A 21,914-nucleotide genomic window follows, 5' to 3' on the forward strand; every position below is an offset into this window, starting at 1 on the left:
CAGGCAACAGAGCATGCACAATGTCGGCACTAGTACAGTGTATATCCACCTTTCGCAGCAATGCAGGCTGCTATTCTCCCATGGAGACGATCGTAGAGATGCTGGATGTAGTCCTGTGGAACGGCTTGCCATGCCATTTCCACCTGGCGCCTCAGTTGGACCAGCGTTCGTGCTGGACGTGCAGACCGCGTGACACGACGCTTCATCCAGTCCCAAACATGCTCAATGGGGGACAGATCCGGAGATCTTGCTGGCCAGGGTAGTTGACTTACACCTTCTAGAGCACATTGGGTGGCACGGGATACATGCGGACGTGCATTGTCCTGTTGGAACAGCAAGTTCCCTTGCCGGTCTAGGAATGGTAGAACGATGGGTTCGATGACGGTTTGGATGTACCGTGCACTATTCAGTGTCCCCTCGACGATCACCAGTGGTGTACGGCCAGTGTAGGAGATCGCTCCCCACACCATGATGCCGGGTGTTGGCCCTGTGTGCCTCGGTCGTATGCAGTCCTGATTGTGGCGCTCACCTGCACGGCGCCAAACACGCATACGACCATCATTGGCACCAAGGCAGAAGCGACTCTCATCGCTAAAGACGACACGTCTCCATTCGTCCCTCCATTCACGCCTGTCGCGACTCCACTGGAGGCGGGCTGCACGATGTTGGGGCGTGAGCGGAAGACGGCCTAATGGTGTGCGGGACCGTAGCCCAGCTTCATGGAGACGGTTGCGAATGGTCCTCGCCGATACCCCAGGAGCAACAGTGTCCCTAATTTGCTGGGAAGTGGCGGTGCGGTCCCCTACGGCACTGCGTAGGATCCTACGGTCTTGGCGTGCATCCGTGCGTCGCTGCGGTCCGGTCCCAGGTCGACGGGCACGTGCACCTTCCGCCGACCACTGGCGACAACATCGATGTACTGTGGAGACCTCACGCCCCACGTGTTGAGCAATTCGGCGGTACGTCCACCCGGCCTCCCGCATGCCCACTATACGCCCTCGCTCAAAGTCCGTCAACTGCACATACGGTTCATGTCCACGCTGTCGCGGCATGCTACCAGTGTTAAAGACTGCGATGGAGCTCCGTATGCCATGGCAAACTGGCTGACACTGACGGCGGCGGTGCACAAATGCTGCGCAGCTAGCGCCATTCGACAGCCAACACCGCGGTTCCTGGTGTGTCCGCTGTGCCGTGCATGTGATCATTGCTTGTACAGCCCTCTCGCAGTGTCCGGAGCAAGTATGGTGGGTCTGACACACCGGTGTCAATGTGTTCTTTTTTCCATTTCCAGGAGTGTATTTTGATTTTAAACTTAACATTGCAGTTCCCATTTTTTGAAATTTTTGAGCCACTTGCTGCAGTTTATTTTTTGGAAATTGATACTGCAGGCCAGATGATGATATTTAAGAAACACAGAGGATGGATCGATGCAACATAGTGAGATACTATTTGTCAATACACAAATAAGAAGTACATGCAAGAAAATGCAGTCAACAGAGTGTTGAAATGTTCCCACGGTACATTCCTCCAAATCTGTCCGTCATTTTCACATATTGTTAGCCCATATTGGAAAATTGAATGTGATTTTTTTAAACGCTCCAAAACATACTCTTTCTAACTGTGATTAGTTTGAAATCAATTACGCAAAACAGATTTTCTAAAAGAAAATTGAATGGATCTATTTGTGTAATTTTTATGAAAATCATGTCTGAACTGATTTTGTAGAAATTTGGAAAGCAGTATGTGAATGACATTTCAAACTGGAAAACCTTATGTTGCTAAGTTGTCTCCAAAGTTGCATGTTTACCATGCATTTAAGCAATCAGATATAAGAAGCCAAAGATAAAACTCTATTCACAGATGATTTTTCTGGATACTTTGACATAGTTTATATGGCATTGTTAGCTCGTATTCGAAATTAAACTCACTGTTCTGTGGAGCTTAAAATACGTACCTTTGAGTGAGACTGGTTTTGAAGCTTTAATAGAAAATGGTATTTGTAAAAGAAGTGTCAAATATACCATAGTTTTACATTTTCACAAAAATTGCCATCCTATCGATGAATTTGTAGACTACTGGAAAAATAACAGGTGAATGAAATTTTGTATTCCACATCCTTGTGGAACTCAATGATATATAAGAATCTGAAGTTTAAATTTTTTGGTGCCACGATTTTCACAGCCAACTTTGATTCAAATTATCCAGCATTGTTAGCCCATGTTGGATAATCATGTACACTTTTTTTCATGTTTAAAACCACTGTCTTTCTATTTCTAATGAACCCAGTTTGCAAAGTTTTATGGAACAATGTTTGTATTTGAGAACCTTGTGTCAGGTTACTACATGGGAAGTTTCACATTCGTGATATCTTTAGTTCCTATGACATATGAAAAGGGCAGTTGCTACTCACCATATAGAGATGCTGAGTCGCAGATAGGCACAACAAAAAGGCTGTCAGAAAGTAAGCTTTTGGCCAACAAGGCCTTCATTGGAAAAAGACAAAACACACACACACACACACACACACACACACACACACACACGCAAACGCAACTCACACATACGATCAGTCTCAAGCTGCTGAGGCTAGACTGTGAGCAGCAGTGCATGATGGGACGAACAACTGGGCGGTGGGGTAACGAGGAGGCAGGGGCAGTGAGGGGGAGGGGTGAGGGACAGTAAAGTGTTGCTTGTGGCAGCATACAGAGACGGACGTGGTGGAGAGAGGGAAGGGCAGTTAGGGACAGTCGGGAGGTTAGACGGTGGGGGAGAGGGGGAGGGGGTGGTAGCAGAAAAGGAAAGAAGTAAAAAGACTGTGGGTGTGTTGGTGAAATACAAGGCTGTGTAGTGCTGGAATAAGAGCAGGGGTGCGTTAGACGAGTAAGGACAACGACTAAAGAAGATTGAGGCCAGGACAGTTACAGAAACATAGGATATACTGCAGGGAGCATTTCCTCCTGCACAATTCAAAATAGCTGGTGTTTGTGGGAAGGATCCAGATGGCACAGGCTGTGAAATGGTCACTGAAATGAAGAACGTCATATTGTACGGCATGCTCAGCAATGGGGTGGTCCATCTGTTTCACGACCACATGCGGACAGACATCTTTTGGTTGTCATGCCCCTGTAGAATGCAGCATGGTGGTTGCAGATTAGCTTGTAGATCACAGAACTGGTTTCACAGGTAGCCTTGTCTTTGATGGGACAGGTGATGCTTGTGACGGACAGGAGTAGCTGGTGGTTGGCGGTTGGATGGGACAGGTCTTGGATCTAGGTCTATAACAGGGATAGGAGCCATGAGGCCGGGTGTATATTCCATCCATCCTGGATTTTCCATTGTTTGATTATTCCTAAGGTATAAGAAGATAAATTATGAAATTTTTCCAGCCGTCGATTTTTACAGAAGAATTTGGCTAAAATTTTCTGGCTGAATAGAGCTCATAAAATTCTTTTTGTTATTTTTCTTAAGAGAATGCATAAAGATGTACAAAATAGCCACATTTCATGACTTTCAACATTATATTGCCCAATATGTAACTGCTCAAAACTGTCAGAAATTCACGCTCACTCTGCACAAAGTCAGGCAAGGAGGAAAAAAAAGTTGCTATCTCTCAGCCAGTATTGCTTGATGACGTGTGAATTTTCACATAAAATTTCATCAAAATATTTGATGATTGAGCAGGAAAATGTTGCAGAACTAGGGGACTCGAGACGGAATGACCCAAAGATAAAATTATAACCACAAAACAGGGGGATGGATGCAGACACGTACAGTATCAAAAAGAATGCGGACAAACTTGTTAAATTTCTCCAAAGGCAAGACATTACATTAAATACTGAAAACCATGATAACAATGATTCAGTCACATATTAAAAGATGCACATGTAGCACAATGAAATAACTCTTGTACAGATGAGTCTTTTGCATGTATCTATTTTGATTTCTCTCTACACCAGTTGTACATTTTCCATTTGTGTTTCAATAAACCCTGGTTCCATTTGTGCAGTTATCTTCTACTGCCACAGGCTATATTAGAGTCTAAAGTACAATCAATAACAGTACATGGCAACAACTATGATTATTTAACTTTGCAAACTTAAGCTTACAAAATAATGTAACAGATAACCAACCTTAACCATTGCATTCAGAACGGCATTTGTATACGAAATAGTCACTTTAGACTTCTTTGGGTGTGTACTCTCAATAACATAATTTTCTGGAAAGGACTCTGGCAGTATACACCAGATACCATCTGTATCAAGTTCAAGCGGTCGCCCAACTTGTTCTATGATTTCACGAGCCTTTGTTATAATTGCCGCTCCTGTGTAGCATACTATACCAGCCATTTCCATGCTGTGCCAGCGGGCTCTAAAATATAAAGTTTCATGTAGCATGTACTTGAAAACTATCTACTTAGATTCAAAGAGTCTAAATGGAAATATGACAGAGAAATATGAGCAATAAACTCACCCTCTTCTCATTACATAACCATAGAAAGAATTGAGAATACACTTGTGAGCCAGCTGCAGAGAATCATACAGCACCTCTCTGTTTTTCGCAGACTTAATTTCAGCAGCATCTCCTTTGGCTACAGCTTCAGAAACTTGTTTTTTTGCGACCTGAAAATCGTTACAAGCATCGATTTATAATTATTTTACAAGCACTCTGGAAATAAAATATATAGCAATTGGTGCATAAATTAATGTATTTGAAAATCATTAAGTTGCACTATTGAAGTTTATGAACACAGTCTAAATATAATTTAATAATTATTCCAGCCAAATACCAGAATTCCTAAGAAACATTATAATTCGTATGGAAAATTCTTGCAGGAAATTCTTACTTAGGAGTAAAGGAAACCACTCATCAAATAGCAGAATCATCGAGTCAAGCATATACAAAAGAGATAGAAAACTTGTTATCTTTTGGAATAAATCCTCTGTCAAATTAAAGAGCGCGCGTGCACACACATACACGCACACGCACACACAGTAGGGACACAGACGTGTGTGTGTGTGTGTGTGTGTGTGTGTGTGTGTGTGTGTGTGTGTGGGTGTGGGTGGGTGGGTGGGTGGGAGTGGGGGGTCGGGCCTTGCGCCTTTGTGAGTATTTGCACTCTAGCTCGACAAAAGATTTATTCCGAAAGCCAGCAAGTTTTCTTTCTCTTTTGTGTGTGCCTGTCGATGGCTCAACACTTCCGCTATTCGATGAGTTGTGTTAGTGTTTCATGTCTTATGAAATATATCATATAAGTTTCTATGAATCAGTCAAGATAATCACTAACTTCTCTCTTCAGTTTATAAGTAAGCTCTCAGATAATATAAACTGATTTTGAGTTAACTCTTGCTCATGTTTGTTGTAACAGATGTTGTGTTTAATAGTATTAAACATTCTTGTATTCAGGGAACAATAGAAGAAACAATATCTATTGATTTTCTGGCAGTGTCATCAAGTTTGAGTGTCTTGTGATGGCAAACTATAGAAATTAATAACTGAAGAATATGCATCACAGAACTCTTCTTTTGAAACATCAACATCTGCTTTTTATGAAAGGGACAGTAGCTCACACACACACACACACACACACACACACACACACACACACACACACACACACAGTCTCTGGCTGCTGTGGCCAGACTGCGAGCATCAGTGCAGGATGGGAGAGGCAACCAGGTATTGGGGGTAAGGAAGAGGCTGGGGCAGGGTGGAGGGATAGCAGGGTAGGGGTGGAGATAGTAAAGTGTGGGAGCAGACAGGGACGAGATGGAGAAGGGGTAGGGCAGCTAGGTGCAGTCGGGAGGCTAGATGGAGAGCGAGGGCTGGGGACGGGGGCTGGGGAGGGATGGGGGATGGAATACCACGGTGAGAGGAGTGGGAAGGATACCAGGTACGACATTCCTCATTTTAGGGCACAACGAGAAGTAGTCAAAACCCTGGCAGAGAATGTGATTCAGTTGCTCAAGTCCTGGGTGGTGCTGAGTCACAAGGGGAATGCTCCTCTGTGGCCAGTGTGCTCCACTTTGGCAGGTGGTGGGTGGCTAAAGAGATGAGGCTCGGCAGATCTGTTTTTGTACGAGGTTGGGAGGGTAATTATGGTCTGTGAAGGCCTCAGTGAGACCCCTGGTATATATCTAGAAGGGCTGCTCATCACTACAGGTGCGACCAGCACAGGTGGCTAGGCTATACGGAAGGGACTTCTTGGTAATGGAATGGGTGGCAGCTGTTGAAGTGGAGGTATTGCTGATGGTTGTCTGGTTGGTTGGTTTGGGGTATAAAGAGACCAAACTACATGGTCGTCAGTTCATTTTTCCTGATGCAAGTGAGGCTCAAGGTACAAAAACAACCAAAGTTTCAGAAAGTAAAAGGGGGAAAAGGAATTGGGAGCCACACCTAAAAAGGAAACGAACGGAACGAACAAAAAATGGGGAAAACATACACCCCAAGGAAAAGTAGAAGAAGGTATTAAAACCATAGAGCAGATGGTGTGGGTTGGCTGATCACAATAATAAAAGAGGATGAGCCAGCCACTCTGCAACACATTAAAATGTCCACCCCAAAAACACAAGGCGAGATGAACGCATGTAGGGAAAAGACAACCACCAAGAAAAACAAATGCAAAGAGAGTGCAACAGAGTTAAAATGGAGGGAGGGTGGCAACCTCGGAGAGAAGGCTAAATGGTATGAAAAAAAAAAAAAAACCCTCACGAATAAAACTTAAAAACTAAATCTGCTGTTGAGGCATTGTTTCCCAACACCAAAGGTAGGGTGCTGGGAACATTAAAAGTCCACCGCAGAGTGTCTAAAAGTGGGCAGTCCAACAAGACGACAGTCATATGTGAGCCACAATGACACCGAGGTGAGTCCTCGTGACGGAGGAGGTAAACATGTGTTAGCCACGCATGGCCAATGCGGAACTGGCAGGGAACTACAGAGTCCCTGCGAGAGGCCTGTATGGAGGACTTCCACACATTTGTAGTCTCCTTTTCTTTCAATTTTTTTAGTGGGACCAAACTGCTGAGGTCATTGGTCCCTAAGCTTACACGTTAGTTAATCTAACTTAAACTAACTTACACTAAGGACGACAAACACACCCATGCCTGAGGGAGGACTCAAACCTCCGACGGGGGGTGAGCCGCGTGGACCGTGACAAAGTACTCTCCTTAATGGCATGCAGTTTGTTGTGCATATTGAGATTATGCCATTCCGTCTCCCTAAGGTTAAAAACCTTGCGGCGCAATAATGACCGCAGGTCAGTTCTGGTGATGCTGATCTCCATAAGCAATGTGGTCTGGGGTCCACATAAACACCACATAACAACTGGACCGTTCCAGATAGATCCGTAGATGGACTCATGGATGGTCGCTACCAAAGGATGGTGGGGGTAGCACCGGTCGATAGCTTGTAAGCTGCTCAAGGAGTCAGTAGAGAGAAGAAACGACTTGCCAGGGCACTGCAGACACCTGGCAAGGAGTGCTGTTCAATATGTCCTCCATGAACGTACGCGAAGCCAAGGTGACCATCCGCCATCGAGCCGTTGGTGTAAACCACTTCATGGTCCCGGTACATGTCAAGAATCGAAAGTGACACCGGAGAGCCGCGTGGTTAACTGAGTCCTTAGGACCACGTGAAAGGTCCAGGCAAAGCTTCAGCCTAGGTGTACACAATGGCGGTTTGCGTGAATGGACCTCGAGTGTAGGTGGTAAAGTCAAGGACTCCACTTCACACAGAAGAGATCGAAAGCCCTGACCTGGGCCTCCGATGCGGTAGATGAACTGCAGTGGGTGAAAAAAGGCGACAGTAAATCGGATGCTCAGGAGAAACTATGAATATGTGCAACTTAAGTAGCAAGCAGTTGTTCACTTATAACCTTCAATGGAGGCACACCAGCCTCCACCAGGATGCTGGTCACCGGACTCATCCTAAAAGCTCCCAATGCCAGTCGAACACCATAGTGGTGCACTGGGTTGAGTAAACACAACGCTGAGAGCGCCGCTGAACCATAAACCAGACTCCCATAGTCAAGGCAGGGCACTGTAGGGCTGCAGCAGTTCAGAGCAATAAGCACCCCAGTTGGTGTTGCTCAGGCAGCGGAGGGCATTGAGGTGCTGCCAGCACTTCCACTTCAGCTGACGAAGGTGAAGAAGCCATGTCAATCAGGCATCGAAAACCAGTGCTAAGAATCGATGTCTCCACTACGGTGAGTGGATCGTCATTAAGGTAAAGTCCTGGTTCCAGATGAACAGTATGACACGGACAGAAGTGCATGACACACAACTTCGCGGCTGAAAATTGGAAGCCGTGGGCTAGAGCCCATGACTGCGCCTTGAGGACAGCTCCCTGTAGGCGCCGCTCAGCAACACCAGTGCTGGAGGAGCATTACAAAATGCAGAAGTCGACTGCATACAAAGAAGGTGAAACGGATGGCCCGACAGTTGTTGCTATACCGTTAATGACCACTAAAAATAGAGATACAATGAATACAGAGCCCTGCGGGACGCCATTCTCCTAGATATGGGGGGAACTATGGAAGGCACCAACTTGGACACAGGAAGTACGGAGCAATAGGAAATTTTGGATAAAAATCAGGAGCAGGTCCAGGAGACACCACTCATATAATGTGGCAAGGATATGAAGCCACCAGGTCGTGCCGTAAGCTTTTCGTAAATCAAAAAAGACGGCAACTAGGTGTTGGCATCTGGAAAAGGCTGTTTGGATGGCGGACTCGAGGGAAAATAGATTATCAGTGGCTGAGCAACCCAGGCGGAAACCTGGCATGGAGGCGGTAGGCCATGTGACTCCAGGACCCAACACAACTGCCGACTTACCACATGTTCTAACAGCTTACGAAGAATACAAAGAGTGGAAATTCCTCAGCGTCCTTGCACATTGCCCCGACACAGCTCCTGATCAAACATCTCTCGCCTGACTACAAGTGATGGTGGTGGTGGTTGTCGGGATGTTTAAGGGGGACTAAACAGCGAAGGTCATCAGTCCCCCATTCCAAAAACAGGCGAGCTGAAAATTTGCGGAGCAGGTAAAAACCAAAGGGGGAAGGAGACTCCCCCCCAGGCACTAAAAGAACACAAATTCAGCAACAAACACTACAGACAAGAAGAGTACAGAGGAACACCAGACAGAAAGAAACAGAAGAAAAGAAGATGGCCGGAGACAGGTTGACTGACCACGAGAACAAAAAAGAGGGAAAGAGTCAACCATCCTACGACACACCAAAACAGCAACAAATTTTGAGAGACGCGAGGACAAAAGACACAGAAAGGGAAAGGTGCAGGACCTCCCTAAATAGAACCATAAAAAGGACTACCACGGATAAAATTTAAAACGTCATCAGCCATGGAGGCATCGTCGCATAAAACCAAAGGCAAAGTGCCCGGGAGATTAAAAGACTGCCGGAGGGTGCGCAGTCGGGAACACTCCAACAAAATGTGGGCGACCATCAGCCGGGACCCACACCGACACAGGGGGGGATCCTCCTGACGCAAAAGATGGCCGTGCATCAGGTAGGTATGGCCGATGCACAGCCGACACAGGACGGCAAGAGTCCCTGCGAGAAGCCCGCAGGGAGGAGCACCACACATCGGTCGTCCCCTTGACAGCCCGCAGGTTATTCGGGGATGTCATGCCACGCCACTCAGCAGTCCACATCCCAAGCACCTTACGGCGCAATACCAGCTGCTGATCGCGAGCCGTGAGGCCGATCTCCAAAGCTGGGGCGTCGATTGCCCCTTTGACCAGCCTATCAACACGTTCGTTCCCCGGGATGCCAACGTGACCTGGCATCCAAACAAAGACCACCGAACGACCAGAACGGGTAATGGCGGAAACAGACTCCTGAATAGAGGACACCAGAGGAGACGAGGTATAGCAGCGGTCAATGGCCTGGAGGCTGCTCAGGGAGTCACTGCAGATGACGATGGACGTACCTGAGCAGAAACGCATATGCTCAAGAGCGCGCAATATGGCCATCAGCTCTGCAGTAAAAATACTGCAGCCAGCCGGCAAGGAGAGCTGCTCAACATGGGCAGCGTGAGCAAGAGCGTAGGCAGTGCGACCATCAACCAGGGAACCGTCAGTGTAGACAGTCTCACAGCCCGAAAATGAGGCGAGGAGCGCAAGAAAACGGCGACGGAGGGCCACAGGCGGAACCGAGTCCTTGGGTCCCTGCGCAAAGTCCAGACGGACGGACGGCCGGGGTAAACACCAGGGAGGCGTAGGTGCACAGACCCGGAAGGGAGGCAGAAGAGGGAATGACCCCAGTTCCGACAGCAGGGACTGGATGTGGACAGCTATGGAAAGCCCAGACCTAGGTTGCCGTTCGGGCAGATGGAGGACAATGGCAGGGAAAAGCAGGCGACGATTGGGATGGCCCGGCGAGCAATGCACGTGGACAGCATAGTCGGCGAGCAGTCGATGGCGGCGAATCCGCAGCGGGGGAACCCCGGCCTCCACCAGTAGACTATCCACGGGGCTCGTACGAAAAGCGCCAGTTGCAAGCCGAACCCCACAGTGGTGTATAGGGTCTAACAACTTCAACACTGAGGGTAATGCAGACCCATAGGCCAGGCTCCCATAATCAAACCTGGACTGCACAAGGGCTCTGTATAATCACAACAGCGTGCAGCGATCCGCACCCCAAGATGTGTGGCTCAGGCAGCGGAGGGCGTTGAGGTGCCGCCAGCACTTTTGCTTCAGCTGAGTAATATGAGGAACCCATGTGAGCCGGGCATCAAAGACGAGTCCTAAGAAGCGGCAAGTGTCCACCACTTCAAGCAGGTGGCCGTCGAGGTAAAGTTCAGGATGAGGGTGGACCGTCCGATGCCTGCAGAAGTGCATAACTCGAGTCTTGGCTGCAGAGAACTGAAAACCATGAGTCAGAGCCCACGATGCTGCCTTGCGAACGGCTACTTGCAGCCTGCGTTCGGCGACTCCCGTAGTCGTGGAGATAAATGAGATGCAGAAGTCGTCGGCATACAAAGAAGGAGACACCGACGACCCCACGGCTGCAGCCAGACCATTAATGGCCACTAGAAATAAGGAGACGCTCAACACTGAGCCCTGCGGGACCCCATTTTCCTGTATATGAGATGAACTAGAGGCGGCACCCACTTGCACCCGGAAAGAGCAGCGCAGTAAAAAGGTTTGAAGAAAAGCCGGGAGCTGAGCACGAAGATCCCACTCATGCAACGTACCAAGGATGTGATGCCTCCATGTGGTGTCATACGCCTTCCGCAGATCAAAAAATACAGCAACGAGGTGCTGACGTCGGGGAAAGGCCGTACGGATAACAGATTCCAGCCGCACCAAATTGTCCGCTGCAGACCGGCCCCGACGGAAGCCACCCTGGGATGGAGCGAGGAGACCGCGCGACTCAAGGACCCAACACAAACGCCGCCCCACCATACGTTCGAGCAATTTGCACAAAACGTTGGTGAGGGTAATGGGACGATAGCTGTCCACCGCCAGTGGGTCCGCACCAGGCTTCAAGATGGGGACAATAACACCGTCTCGCCATTGCGATGGGAACACGCCCTCGCTCCAAATGCGGTTCAAGATGGTGAGGATGTGTCTCTGGCAGTCCCTGGAGAGATGCTTCAGCATCTGTGCGTGGATGCAGTCTGGTCCAGGTGCTGTATCAGGGCAATCAGCGAGGGCAGCGAGGAATTCCCTCTCGCTGAAAGGAGCATTGTATTTTTCAGAACGACGCGTGTGGAATGATAACGGCGTCTGCTCGGCTCGCTCCTTTAGAGAGCGAAAGGCGGGGGGATAAGTTGCAGTCGCAGAGCTCTTAGCAAAGTGCGCAGCAAGGTGTTCAGCAATGGTGGCAGCGTCCGTGCAGACAGCGCCGTCCAAGGAGATCCCAGGGACACCCATAGGGGTCTGGTATCCATAAATCCGTCGGATCCGGGACCACACAAGCGAGGGGGAGACACGGGAGCCCAAGGAGGAGACATACCTCTCCCAGCACTCCTGCTTACGCAGTGCAATAAGACGACGGGCCAAGGCACGGAGCCTCTTAAATGCGATGAGTGTCTCGAGAGACGGGTGCCACCTATGACGCTGGAGAGCCCGCCGACGGTCGCGAATAGCCTCAGCAATCTCCGGCGACCACCAGGGTACAGCCTTCCTCCGAGGGAGTCCAGGAGAGCAGGGGATGGCAGCCTCGGCCGCTGAAATGATGGACGTGGTTAAGACACGGACCACCTCGTCAATGTCACCCTGTGGGGGAGACTCGATGGTTGCAGCGGAAGTAAAAGCCGGCCAGTCAGCCCTGTGGAAAGCCCAGCGGGGCAGGCGCCCAGAAGAATGACACTGGGGCAGGACAAATAGATGGGAAAATGGTCACTACCACACACGTCAGGATGCACTCTCCAGTGGAGGGATGGGACAAGTTCGGGGCTGCAAAGAGAGAGATCGATGGCCGAGAACGAGCCATGAGCCACACTGAAATGCGTGGGAGAACCGGTGTTCAAGAGGCTAAGGTCGAGCTGAGCCAACAAATGCTGCACGGCATGACCGCGGTCATCAGAGACAGTCCCGCCGCATAGAGGGTTGTGGGCATTGAAATCGCCCAGCAACAAGAAAGGTGGCGGCAGTTGGGCTATCAGAGCAGCCAGGACAGGCTGCGCGACAGCACCATCCGGTGGAAGGTAAAGCCTGCAGACGGTAACAGCCTGTGGCCTCCACACCCGAACAGCGACAGCCTCTAAAGCTGTTTGTAGAGGTACAAACTCGCTGTGAAGAGAGTTAAGGACATATATGCAGACGCCACCAGACACCCTTTTATAAGCTGCCCGGTTCTTATAATAACCCCGATAGCCATGGAGCGCGGGGGTTCGCATTGCTGGAAACCAAGTTTCCTGAAGTGCAATGCAGAAGAAAGGGTGAAGGCTGATAAGTTGGCGGAGCTCAGCGAGATGGTGGAAGAAACCGCTGCAGTTCCACTGGAGGATGGTGTTGTCCATGGCTGGGAAAGGCGTGGCGGGACGGGGAAGGCAGATTACGCCGCTGGGTCACCTGCTGCCTCCGATTGAGCACCTGTGCTAGTGCTTTCCAGGGCGTCGGAGGGACCGGCGAGATCGAGGTCCTCAGCGGACGCCAGGATCTCCACCTCATCCTCAGACGCAGAGTTTGAAGGTTGCGGTGGGACAGGTGCCACCGCAATGTCAGGATGCTTGGGAGCCTTTTTCTTCAACTGCTTTGCACGCTGTGCCTTTGGAGGGTCTGGCTGGGAGGGCCCCACTGGGACAGTCTCAGGGACGGATGACGACTGTGAAGTCCTATGACCAGCAACCGGTTGTTGTTTCAAAAATTTGCAGGTGTCCGCTTTGGCACTGGACAAAGCCTGGGAAGGGAGGGCCCCAAGGGACCCCTTCCTGGCTAGAGTAGCCGAAGAAGCCTCATGCTTCTCCGGCTGGGAAGGGGGGACGAATGTCCCCGATGGTTGGGGTGGTGTTGCTCCTGGAGTAGATGGAGCAACAGAGGGGGAAGTGCCCCCCACAACCAAGGGGGCCGGTTCATTCTGACATAGCTGAGAGGCAACAGTACGTGACGACACGGGAGAGGATCGGACCACTGTTGCAGCAGCGGCATAGGGGAATGGTGTTCTCCGCAGTTAACACAGATAGGAGGCGGGGCACATGGAGTATCGGGATGGGAAGGACGGCCACAATCTCGACAGGTGATGCTGGAAGTACAGCGAGATGATATGTGCCCGAACTTCCAGCACTTAAAACACCGCATCGGAGGAGGGATATATGGCTTCACATCACAACAGTAAACCATCACCTTAACCTTTTCGGGTAAGACATCACCCTCGAAGGCCAAGATGAAGGCACCGGTGGCTACCTGATTATCCCTCGGACCCCAATGGACGCGCCGGACGAAGTGAACACCTCGTCGTTCGAGGTTGGCGCGTAATTCATCGTCAGACTGCAGAAGAAGATCCCTGTGGAATATAATACCCTGGACCATGTTGAGACTCTTATGCGGCGTGATGCTAACTGAAACATCCCCCAACTTGTCACAATTGATCAACATCCGTGACTGGGCAGAGGATGCCGTTTTGATGAGCACAGAACCAGAGCGCATCTTGGACAAGCCCTCCACCTCCACAAACTTGTCCTCTAAATGCTCCACAAAAAACTGGGGCTTGGTCGACATAAACGAGTCCCCATCAACCCGCGTACACACGAAGTACCGTGGTGAATATTCCCCACTGCCTTCTTTTGCCATATGTTCCTCCCATGGAGGGAAATGATCGTGGTTCGTATTTCCTGCCGTTGAGGTTAGACCTCGATCGCTTAGAGACTGCTGGTGGAGGCCCACCAGCGAGAGATGATGTACCACGCTTCATTGCGGGTCATCCGCCCTGATGCCACCTACTCCGACCAAGGGACCTCCCCACGGGCGCCAGCCAGCCACAGCAATAGCCACCTGGCAGGATGGCCATTGCCGGGAGTCCTGATGCCCCAGGGAGATGGGCATCTACTCCTTGGCATATGTGGGGAGTTAAGGCGCAGGCATCAGTAGAGCGATCCCTGTGTTGTCAGGGGGCTACAACCAACAGGGTACATGGCGGCCCCACCACAACGGACTGGCTACCGTGCTGGATCTTAGGTGCAAGAAAGTCCAAGGTTGTCGTTGCAGTTAAAAGCAACACTGCAGAGTGCAGTGTGGTAATCGCACCCAGGGACGTATCCTCGCCCAAGAGATGGAAAACGAGCGGGACACCATTGCAACGACGAAAAGGCCGGCTAAAGGTCTCAATGCACGACGGATACAGTGCACCATGTAAGGCGCCCTTCCCCAATTGGCTCGCTCTTCGGAATAATTTAGAAAGATGGAGGTCAAACCCGAGATGGGACCTTCACATAAGGCCGAAACATTTGAGACTCCTTTTAGTCGCCTCTTACGACAGGCAGGAATACCGCGGGCCTATTCTAACCCCCGAACCCGCAGGGGGAACTACAAGTGACATCTCCTCGTCACCTCCAACTGGATCTGGTGCGATGGCGTCTTTCCATTGCAGTGGCGAGAGAGCACCATCATTTCAGTGCTCAAACCTGGCAAATACCAGCTTGATGTGGATAGCTATTGGCCCATCAGCCTCAGCAACATCCATTGTAATCTGTTAGAACATATGGTAAGTCGGCAGTTGTGTTGGGTACTGGAGTCACATGGCCTACCGGCTCCATGCCAGGGCGGTTCGTCGTGATGTTCAGTGACCGAGAGGGCTTTCCATTCCATCCACCGTTTGAGGGTGCGAAATGCTGGGGGATAATTCTCTGATGCGGAGGCTTGAGCATAGTGCTCAGCAGAGTGCTCGGAACTTTGCGTTTGCATCCATTGATAACACGACATTGATGTTAATGCCAGTGACACTTGACGGGGTCCGGTACCCACAAACACATCTGATCTTCGTCCAGACTTGGGATGGTGACATCTGGCACCCAATGGTCGAGGCATACATCTCTCAACATTCCTGTTTCCATCTTTTAATAAGGTGGCAAACGCAGGCTAGGGACCATTTAGAAGCTATTAAGTGCTCTAGGGAAGGGTGCCACTTATGTCACTGTAGAGCTTGCCGGCGTTCTTTAATGGCCTCGGTGATTTCTGGTGACCACCATGATACTGACTTTCACTGGAGGCACCCTAGGGAACAAGGGATTGCACTTTCTGCCGCAGAAATGATCTATCTAGCAACCCGCTCAACTACCACATCGATGGTACCATGTGGTGGAGATTCAACGGTGACAATAGAGGTGAAAGTTTCCCAGTCTGACTTGTTTAAAGCCCATCTTGGTAGACGTCTGGGGGAATGGCACTGGCGGAGTGACAGGAAGAGGGGAAAGTGGTCACTACCACACGAGTCATCGTGGGTACTCCAGTGGACAGATGGGAGAAGTCCTGGGCAGCAGAGGGATAAATCCATGGCCAAGTAAGTGCCATGAGACACAATGAAATGTGTGGGGGCCACAGTATTTAAGAGGCAGAGGTCGAGTTGAGACAATAAATTTTTGACACCTCTACCTCGGCCAGTAAGCACGGTGCCACCCCACAAGAGGTTATGGGCATTAAAATCTTCCAAAAGTAGGAAAGGTTTAGGGAGTTAATGAATCAGTGCAGCCAATGCGTTCAGGGGTACTGGACCATCTGGAGAAAGATATACGTTGCAGACAGTTTTTCCTGTGTCATCTTTATCCTGACAGCCACAGCTTCAAGAGGAGTTTGAAGGAGCAAAGGTTCACTGCATACTGAGTTCAGGGCATAGACACAAACTCCATCTGACACTATTATAATAGCTACAGTTCTTGTAATATCCCCTATAGCCATGGAGGGCAGGGGTTCACCTTGCTGCGAACCAGGTTTCCTGGAGGGCAATGCAGAAAGCAGGTGTAAAGTTTAACAAATGCCGTAGCACAGCCAGGAGGTGGAAAAAACCGCAGCAATTCCACTGGAGGACGACGTTATCGTGAGAGTGGGAAGGCACGAAACGTGCAAGGAGGCAGGTCACACACAAGGGTCACCTGCTGCCACCGATTGAATATTTGTATCCATTCCTATTTTGGATGAGGCCTCAGTGAGATCCAGGTCCTCAGGGGACGCTAAGATCTCCACCTCATCCTCAGGTGCAGAATTGGTACGGACTGGTGGTGTTGGGGCCACCAGAGGGTCCTTTTTCTTAGCAGACATCTTTGTTTGCTTGCCCTCTTGCCTCTCTTTGGTGGCTTGCTGGGAAGACTTCTCCAAAGTAGCTTCAGGATGGAGGAAGACCATAAAGCTCTTCGTTCAGCAGCTTTTGGCTCCTTTAGCCACTGGCAAGTGTCCGCTGTGGCATTAGTGGAGACCTTGGGAGAGAGGGTCCCAAGGGACCCTTTCCGCACGACAGGAGCCGGAGGAGACTGTTGGTTCTCCGGCTGGGGGGGGAGAGATGTCCCCTGCATTTGCAGGGGCCTTTCTCTCGAAGTAGGTACTTTGGGAGCAACGAAAGGAGATTTTCCCCCCTACCACCAAGGGGGCATAAGTATTCTGGAGGCCCGGAGAGCCCACTCTTCGCGGCACAGAGTGTGGTACGATTGGTACTTGCGACGGCAATGGTAATGTAGCTGCAGCATATGTGAATGTCAACCGAACGGGGTTTAGTCATTCAAATTTATGTTTAGCCTCTTGGTAAGTCAACCGGCCCAGGGTCTTATACTCCATGATTTTCCACTCCTTTTAGAGTATTGTGCAGTCTGGCAAGTAGGGGGACTGCTGCTCTCCGCAGCTGATACAAGTGGGAGGAGACGCACATGGAGTATCTGGATGCAGTGGATGTTCGCCGTCTCTACATGTGGCGCTGGAAGTGCAGTGGAAAGAAATGTGCCTGAATTTCCAGGACTTAAAGCACTGCATAGGGGTAGGGACATAAGGTTTAACGTCACAGCGGTAAACCATCACCTTGACCTTTTCAGGCAATGAATCACCCTCAAAGGCCAAGATAAAGGCACCAGTAGCAACCCTGTTGTCTATGGGTCCCCAGTAAACACCCGGATGAAATGAACACCCTGCTGTTCTAGATTAGCGTGGAGCTCGTCATCAGACTTCAAGAGGAGGTCGGCATGGAAAATAATCGCCTAGACCATGTTGAGGCTTTTAAAGGGAGTGACGGAAACAGGAATATCACCCAGCCAGTCACAAGCAAGTAACACCCGCGATTGGGCTGGGGATGCTGTCTGAATCACGACCACTTCTCATCTTGGAGAGCACTGTCACTTCCCCAAACTTATCCTCAACATGTTCAGGAAAAAACTGAGGCTTCGTAGGTGGAAAGGAGTCCCTGTCCACTCTGCTACAGATACAGACTAAATACCGAGGTGAATATGGCTCTCTTCTTTCTGTAGCCCTATGTTCCTCCCATGGTGTAGTGAGGGAGGAAAATGATTTAGGGTCATATCTGTCAGCACTGAACTCGATCTTGTTGTTCTTTAAGACTGCTGGCACCAGAAGGTCTGCTTCATTGTGGGTCATCCACCCTGATGCCACCCACTCTGATCAGGGGCTCTCCCCACGGGCGCCATCCAGCCACAGCAGAGGCCACCTGAAATGATGGCCATTGCTGGGAGTCCTGCTGTTCCAGAAGACAGGCATCTACTCCTTAGCATACGTGTGGAGTTTACAGCTCAGGCATCAGCAGTGCGATCCCTGTGTTGTCAGGGGGCTGCCACCAAATGGATACACGACAGCTCCACCACAACAGACTGGCTACCGTGCTGGAAATTGGGCGCAGAGAAATCCAATATTGTCATGGGGGCGAAAGAGGAGAGGAAACAACCAAAGAAGATGACATACCCCGGAAAGTGTCCTTGCCCAAATAACTGAATTGCAGGTGGAGATGCAAAGTCTTGGCAAGGGGTTCAGGAGATCGAATCTAAGGGCACTATGGATAACTCATGCACTACGTAAGGCGTCCTTCCCCATATGGCCCACATTTCTGTAGACTGTAGAATGTGGCAGGTCAACCATAAAATGGGACCTCAACTTATAGGGCCAAAAAGTGTGAGACTCCTTTTAGTCACCTCTTACGACAGGCAGGAATACCTTGGGCCTATTCTAACTGCCGGACCTGCAGGAGGGATTGCTGGTGGTTGGTAGGTTTGATATGGATGAAGGTATTGATGTGGGCATCTTTGAGATGGAGGTCAACATTGAGGAAGGTGGCTTGTGGGGTAGAGTAGGACCAGGTAAAGTGATGCGGGAGAAGGTGTTGAGGTTCTGGAGGAATGTGGTTAGGGTATCCTCACCCTCAATCCAGATCACGAAGATATCATCAATGAATCTGAACCAGGTGAGGTGTTTGGGATCCTGAGTGATTAGAAAGGATTCATCTACATGGCCCACAAATAGGTTAGAATAGGATGGTGCCATCTGGGTGCCCATAGCCATACCCTGGATTTCTTTGTAGGTGATGCCTTCAAAGGAGTAGTAGTGGGTGAGGATATGGTTGGTCGCGGCAACTAGGAATGAGGTTATAGGTCTAGAATCCATTGGGCATTGGGAAAGGTAGTGTACAATAGTGGTAAGGCCATGGGCATTATGGATGTTAGTGAAAAGGGAGGTGGCATCAACAATGACGAGCAGGGCATATTTGGTAAAAGAACAGGAACTGTGGAGAGTCAGTGGAGAAAATGGTTGGTGTTGTCAGGAAGGTAGATTGTGGGTAGTAGGCTGAAGGTGTTGGTCGTCAAGAGCAGAGATTCTCTCAGTAGGGACATAGTACCTAATCACAATGGGACATCCTGGGTGATAGGGGTTTATGGACATTGGGAAGCATGTAGAATGTAGGAATGCAGAGTGTGGCAGGGATGAGGAGAGAGATGGAGTCTGGGGAGTGGTTCAAGGGTGGACCTAAGGCTTTGAAGACTGAAGATCCTGCTGAATTTCTGTAATTTGGTCACTGTGGCAGGGTTTGTAGGTGGATGAACCTGACAGCTGGCAGAGTCCTTTTGGCAGGTAATACTTGTGGTTCAAAACAACAGTGGTGGAGCATTTGTCAGCAGGTAGAATTATAAGGTCGAGATCAGTTTTTAGGTGATGGATTGAGTTTATATATGCGGATGTAAGGTTAGCCTGCATGTTGTGGGATTTGGGGAATGATGGTGAGGCAAGGTTCGAGTTTAAGAAATTCTGCAAATTTAACTGGGGTTTGTTTGGGGACAGTGGGGATGGATCATGGCTGGATGGAGGAGCGAACTGAGTGAGGTAGGGTTCTACGTTGTTCTTTGGTTGAGTCTGGTTGGTGGTGGAAAAGTGTTTCGCATTAGGGACCAGGACAAGAAGAGAAGGTCCTTAAAAAGTCCTGCATGATTGAATTTCGGAGTGGGGCAAAAGGTCGGGCCTCTGGAAAGAACTGATGCTTCTGTGGGGCTAATACATTAAGGTGCAAGACCTGTCCCATACATCCTCCCACCACCACCTACTCCAGTCTAGTTAAAAGCATTACCTAACCCATTAAAGGCAGAGCTACCTGTGAAACCATTCATGTGATGTACAAGCTAAGCTGCAACCACTGTGCTGCATTCTACGTGGGCATGACAACCAACAAGCTGTCTGTCTGCATGAATGATGAGCTGTCTGTCTGCATGAATGATGAGCAACAAACTGTGTTCAAGAAACAGCTGGGCCACCCTGTTGCTGGGCATGCTGCCAAACACAACATTCTTCATTTCAATTACTGGTTCACTGGATCCTTCCCACCAAAACCAGTTTCTCTGAATTGCACAGGTGGGAACTCTCCCTGCAATATATCAGATGTTCCTGCACTGCTCTTGGCCTCAACCTTCATTAGTCATTGTCACCCATCCAGCCCCTTCCCTGTTCCCATTCCAGCACTACACAGCCCTCTATTCCACCAACACACCCACAGACTTTTTACTTAGTTCCTTTTCCACTACCCCCCACCCCCTCTGCTCTCCATCTAGCCTCCTGACTGCACCTATCTGCCTTACCCTCTTCCCACTTTGTCCCTGTATGCTCTCACAAGTAGCACTTTACCATCCCCCAACCATACCCAGCTATTGCTCCCCCTCCCTGTCCCAGGCTCCTCCTTACTCCACCACCCAGTTGCTTCCCCCACCATGTGCTGCTGCTCTCAGTCTGGTCTCAGCAGCCAGAGACAGTGTGTGTGTGTGTGTGTATTTCCGATGAAGGCCTTGTTGGGCAAAAGATTATTTTCTGACAATCTTTTTGTTGTATCTGCAATATAGTATCTCCACTATATGATGAGTACCAACTATCCTTTTCATAATACTGTTATAGTCCATCCTGGATTTACCGTTGTTTGATTTTAACATCTGCTTTTTGGTTGATGAGAAGTGTAACTACTACTACTACTACTACTACTACTACTATAACTACAATTTGTAACACTTCTAACTGTGTAATTATTTTGAGGAGATATTGATGTAGCAAAGTGTGTGAAAATATGCATAACACCAACAAAAAGAGAAATTGGTAATGGAGCAAAATAAATGGATCTGTCATATCAAAGAAGCAAAAGAGAGAGAGGAAAAAAGGGAACAAAGAGGAAAAAAGACAAAAGCACGAAGAAAGTTCTGGGCTGTAAGTTGCAATACAGAAAAGAATGGGATGAATGGGTTTGTAAAGCACTGTGAAAACATTCTTGATGAAACGCATAGAATTTTTGAGAATTCCACAGATCTGACTGGGTACTGTTGAAATAAAGACACATGTCTGTTTGTATATCTATTCCTGTACACAAATGTGTAGATTATGGAAGAATATAACTCATGTAAATTGAAGCTGTAACTGCCAATACAATATAGTAAGTTATGTTCTAAGTAAAAAGTTGCCTCATTTATCTACCATCTATTGTGTTTATATTGCCTATACATATGTTTTCCATTTCATTTTCTGGTTTTTACTTCATGCAATATTATTGCTTGTTTTAAAAACCTACAAGGTTACCTCCCCAACTCACTGTCCTTGGTACTTGCATGGTACCAAGCTTTAACCTCTTCATTTTATTTTAAATATTTATTTATTTTTGCCTGCAGCAAAGAGTCATCAGTATTTTCAGTACTATCACACAACTGCTCTAGTACCGTATTTACACGAATCTAAGCCGCACTTTTTTTCCGGTTTTCGTAATCCAAAAAACCGCTTGCGGCTTAGAATCGAGTGCAAAGTAAGCGGAAGTTCGGAAAAATGTTGGTAGGTGCCGTCACAACTAACTTCCAGCGTCGAATATATGTAGCGCTACACAGACATACTTTGCAGGTACAAAGATAAATACTGGTGCCAAAACTTCTGCGTCAGTAAATACATTAAAGAAGAAGGTGGAAGATGAGCTTTTTTTCTCCGCCCCGAGTTTCGACCACTGCATTTTCATACAT

General features: G+C 49.0%; 1 protein-coding gene across 1 annotated transcript in view; it reads right to left on the minus strand.

Moving 5' to 3' along the window:
• Window positions 1-21,914, minus strand: part of LOC126187863 (DNA polymerase epsilon catalytic subunit 1) — a 332,843-nt gene that overhangs the window by 223,788 nt on the left and 87,141 nt on the right. The window contains exons 12-13 of the mRNA XM_049929181.1: window positions 4,471-4,619; window positions 4,131-4,368 (exon numbers count right to left, since the gene is read on the minus strand). Of these exons, the coding sequence (XP_049785138.1) occupies window positions 4,131-4,368; window positions 4,471-4,619 (387 nt within the window). The remainder of the gene's footprint in view (window positions 1-4,130; window positions 4,369-4,470; window positions 4,620-21,914) is intronic.

Source organism: Schistocerca cancellata, chromosome 5 (genome assembly GCF_023864275.1).
Source record: "Schistocerca cancellata isolate TAMUIC-IGC-003103 chromosome 5, iqSchCanc2.1, whole genome shotgun sequence".
In the NCBI taxonomy this organism is placed as follows: domain Eukaryota; kingdom Metazoa; phylum Arthropoda; class Insecta; order Orthoptera; family Acrididae; genus Schistocerca; species Schistocerca cancellata.